General features: G+C 39.7%; 1 protein-coding gene across 1 annotated transcript in view; it reads right to left on the bottom strand.

Annotated features, from left to right (window-relative positions):
* pdlim5b (PDZ and LIM domain 5b) overlaps positions 1-5,000 on the bottom strand; it is a gene marked incomplete at its 3' end in the record, with an annotated part of 188,826 nt that overhangs the window by 38,814 nt on the left and 145,012 nt on the right. Inside the window, exon 10 of the mRNA XM_079804045.1 lies at positions 4,230-4,410. Coding sequence (XP_079660171.1) covers positions 4,230-4,410 — 181 coding nt within the window. The remainder of the gene's footprint in view (positions 1-4,229; positions 4,411-5,000) is intronic.

The raw sequence follows: 5,000 nt of genomic DNA, 5'->3' as shown, positions 1-5,000 counted from the left end.
CGCCTCCTCACATACTGGCTTTGTGAAGAGAAACTGTCTTACAAATAGTAAATTAATATATTGTTTTATGAGAATGAGTAGGCTCAATGATTCTCACATCAGTTTAAGGAAAAAACTATGCAAATACACCCTGGAGTCAAAAGTCTTGTGAACACATATCTATTGTGTGTTTTGAGACCTTAATTTTAAAACAAAGTTTTTAGTTTTTTCTAAAACCGTGCATAAACATTTTTCTCTCAAACATACAAGCATGTACATACATGTTGCTCACATATTATGTTAGCCCAGTTTGTGCTGAATACAGTGTAATTACACTTTTGCCATTAATGTGTTCATAAGCAACTGAAAAAAACACAAATGTCAGAGCATGTCAAAAACAGCTCAGACTCCAGAGGGTTACACAGACTACAGTTATTTCAGTAAATCACAGCCCTTGGTTTGATAATCACACTAAGCTATATCACGATTTATTTAGTTTCATTGTGCAGCCCCATTTATTTACCTTTAATTTTACATTCAACTTAGCTTTTCATCAACTCACCAAACCCTGTAACATTAAACCACGGCCTGAGACTGATTTCAAGAGGATCGATGCCCGATTTGATCATATTGCTGAGACCCATAAAGTGTGCTCAGATCAGCTGTAATGAGTAAATCCGAGCCCTGAATGATCTCCACACAGGGTCTCTCTCTGACCGATGGAGAGATGCTCATTAAACGAGTGCAGCCCTTCCGCCCGAGCGGCTCCTCCGGCTCTCCGTAGCTTTCTGAAGCCGACTAAAGCCAAGGCGACACAGCCAGTGCTAATTGTCACACATCTGAGCGGCCGGTGCCAGCTTTACCAGACCTTATGATCCCGATTAAAGCTCTTTCCCACAGTCCCACACTCCCAGAGCAGAGAGGGGGCGGCTGGGAATGATGGAGGGATGAGGCTCTAAAGGAAGGTCAAGTGGACGAACAGCGGATCTCAAACTAGTGAAGATCATCACTCATGATGAACCAGACGCTAACTAACAGAAGCAAAACTAATCAAACTATTAAACAGGACTATGACATTCATATAGTCAGTAATATCTTCAATAATTCAAGAATCTGATTTTATAATTTACTTGAACATATACATTTATTTGTTTTATATGTATATGTGTGTGTGTATATTATATAAATATATATATATATATATATGGGCTGTCACTAGATTAATCGCGATTAATTTGATCCAAAATAAAAGTTTGTGTTTACATAATATATGTGTGTGTACTCTGTTAATTATTATTTATATATAAAAACACACACAAGCATGTATATATTCTCACACACACACACACACACACACACACACACACACACACACACACACACACACACACACACACACACACACACACACACACACACACACATATATATATGTGTATATATATTAATTAAACGTAATTATTACATATATATATATATATATATATATATATATATATATATATATATATGTGTGTGTGTGTGTGTGTGTGTATGTGTATTTTAAAATATTAATTGTAATTAAAAATGATTTAAAAATGTTTATTATATAAAAAAAATTTATGTAATCTAATTAATATTTTAAATATCATATTGAAAGAAATATTGTTAAACTTGAAATAAAATAAGCGATAATTGAAATAAAAATATATAATAAATAAAATACATAAACTTATTTCAGCTACATTTCTCATTTTCATTTAGTTTAACTTAATACTAAACAAATTATACTTGTACTATAGTACTAAAATATACTAAAATAAAAACAGAAATAATTTTAAAATAAGACAAACAAATCTACTTAAACTTTAAAATAAAAAAGTGAAAATATAAAAATAAAAAGCGAATTCAAAATATTAATAATGAATTACATTATTTGGATTACTATATTATAATATACACACACACACACACACACACACACACACACACACACACACACACACACACACACACACACACACACACACACACACACACACACACACACACACACACACGTATATTGTAATTAATATATATAGATATATAGCGAGAGATTTATAAATTCTGAATTGAATGTTTATTCCATATAATTAAAATATAAATTAGATTGCATTGAATATATATAAACTAATTTATATTTCAAATATCACATGGAATAAACATTAAAATCAGATTTTATAAATCTCTCTATATATATTTTATAATATACGTGTGTGTGTATATATGTATATACACACATTATAAATTATATAAATATCATATTTATATTATATTTATATCTTTAAATGTTATATATATAATTTGTATTTAAATTATTTATATATTTAAAGCTACACTGTGTGATATTTTCCCCCATCTAGTGGTGAAAAGGTATATGACCATCCAGAGAATATTAGTTTCTGTTCCTCTCAATTCCGATTTCGTTTGAACTCCTACGGTGGCTGATTTAGTCCAAGATTAACATGGCTTCCAGTTCGACCTCGTCCACATTCGACATGGAGCCATCGAGTGTTAAAACGCCAAAGGCAAAGCTTGAATTTACGGGTATGTCCCTCTTTGGCTAATGTACTTTCAAGATGGAGGATCAACATGGCGACCCGCATTCAAACCCTCACCCGTATGTGTTTACAATGGCATATTATAAACTTACGAGAATACTTTATTACTTGAAAGAAGTAAATATACATTAATGAGCACATATATTTTTGAAAGAACTAAGTGTTTTTAGCTAAGAATAAACTAAAAAAGTTACACAGTGTAGCTTTAAATGTTAAATTAAATGTGTCACAGTCACTGTATTGCATTTGAGTTATATTTATATACTTACTGCCCAACAACACACAGTTTGAAGGACGACACACACACACACACACACACACACACACACATGTTGGGTTTTCATGTTTTATGGGGACTTTCCATAGGCGTAATGGTTTTTATACTGTATAAACTGTATATTCTATCCCCCTACACTGCCCCTGCCCCTAAACCTACCCATCACACACACACACACACACACACACACACACACACACACACACACACACACACACACACACACACATGTTGGGTTTTCATGTTTTATGGGGACTTTCCATAGGCGTAATGGTTTTTATACTGTATAAACTGTATATTCTATCCCCCTACACTGCCCCTGCCCCTAAACCTACCCATCACACACACACACACACACACACACACACACACACACACACACACACACACACACACACACACACACACACACACACACACACACACACACACACACACACACACACACACACACACACACACACACAGCCCCTGCCCCTAAACCTACCCATCACACACACACAGACACACACACACACACACACACACACACACACACACACACACACACACACACACACACACACACAGCCCCTGCCCCTAAACCTAACCATCACACACACACACACACACACACTGCCCCTGCCCCTAAACCTACCCATCACACACACACACACACACACACACACACACACACACACACACACAGCCCCTGCCCCTAAACCTACCCATCACACACACACAGACACACACACACACACACACACACACACACACACACACACACACACACACACACACACACACACACACACACACAGCCCCTGCCCCTAAACCTACCCATCACACACACACACACACACACACTGCCCCTGCCCCTAAACCTACCCATCACACACACACACACACACACACACACACTGCCCCTGCCCCTAAACCTACCCATCACACACACACACACACACACACACACTGCCCCTGCCCCTAAACCTACCCATCACACACACACACACACACACACACACACACACACACACACACACACTGCCCCTGCCCCTAAACCTACCCATCACACACACACACACACACACACACACACACACACACACTGCCCCTGCCCCTAAACCTACCCATCACAGGAGACATTCTGCATGTTTACATTTTCAAAAAACATCACTTATTCTGATTTATAAGATGTTTTCCTCATGGGGACCTAAAAATGTCCCCACAAGGACGAGGATGAGGATATTGCCATCTTATAACGTAGGGATTACCAGTCCACACTCACACACACACACACACACACACACACACACACACACACACACACACACACACACACACACACTGAACTTTTACACATATAGTTGTGAATATGAGCACTACAGACGGGACAGTGGTCAGTCGCTCACCCCCAGGACCTTCTCTTGGCAGCGGAAGCATGTTGGAGCCAGGAACTGCTCGTAGCAATGCTCACAGTAAACTGAGCCGCGCTCCTCCACGAAGCCCACGTCCGCCAGCGAGCTGTGGCAGTGAGAGCACGAGAACTCCTCCTTGTGCCACGATTTACCCATGGCCACCAGGTACGGACCCCTGCAAAACACCACACGCTAGTTAACAACAACCTGGACAAATCACGGCTAAGAACTCAGATTAAGGGGCGGTCTGATGCTATTTCAAGAGTTGATTCTCATGATGAACATGACAGAGTTTCAAAACACGAGCTGGAGTATTTCTGTGCCACACACACTCCTTCAGGATTCACACACGTTTCGGAAAGTGTTTTTCGAGTATGGCCCTGTATGATGCCATAAAGGGAGGAATTCCTTATATGGGCACTTCTCCCGGATGAGCACACACACACATCACCCAGAGCAAGAGTGTGTCCATCATCGAGCTTCGTTCGGTTACGGGAGCTGGCGGCGGCGCCGGCGTTGTGTTTTTAGACACAAGATCAACAATAGCCGCGTTTCCACCGCAGGAACTTTACCCCGGAACCAGGAACTTTGGGGGGGAACTCGGTGTGTTTCGACCGCAGGAACCAGGGTCTAAATGAAGTTCCGGGTAAATATTTCCCCCTCCAAACGGCCCTGCTTGCGAGGTGGGACTTTTCAAAAGTTCCCGAGCTTTCGGGGGTGGGACTTGGGCGCTGAACATGCTGATTGGTTGAGCTCTCGCAGCTA

This window comes from Gobio gobio (genome assembly GCF_949357685.1).
Source record: "Gobio gobio genome assembly, chromosome: 22".
NCBI classification, from domain to species: domain Eukaryota; kingdom Metazoa; phylum Chordata; class Actinopteri; order Cypriniformes; family Gobionidae; genus Gobio; species Gobio gobio.
Note: the sequence above shows the minus strand (reverse complement) of the source record. Positions and strands in the feature narration are given on the sequence as shown.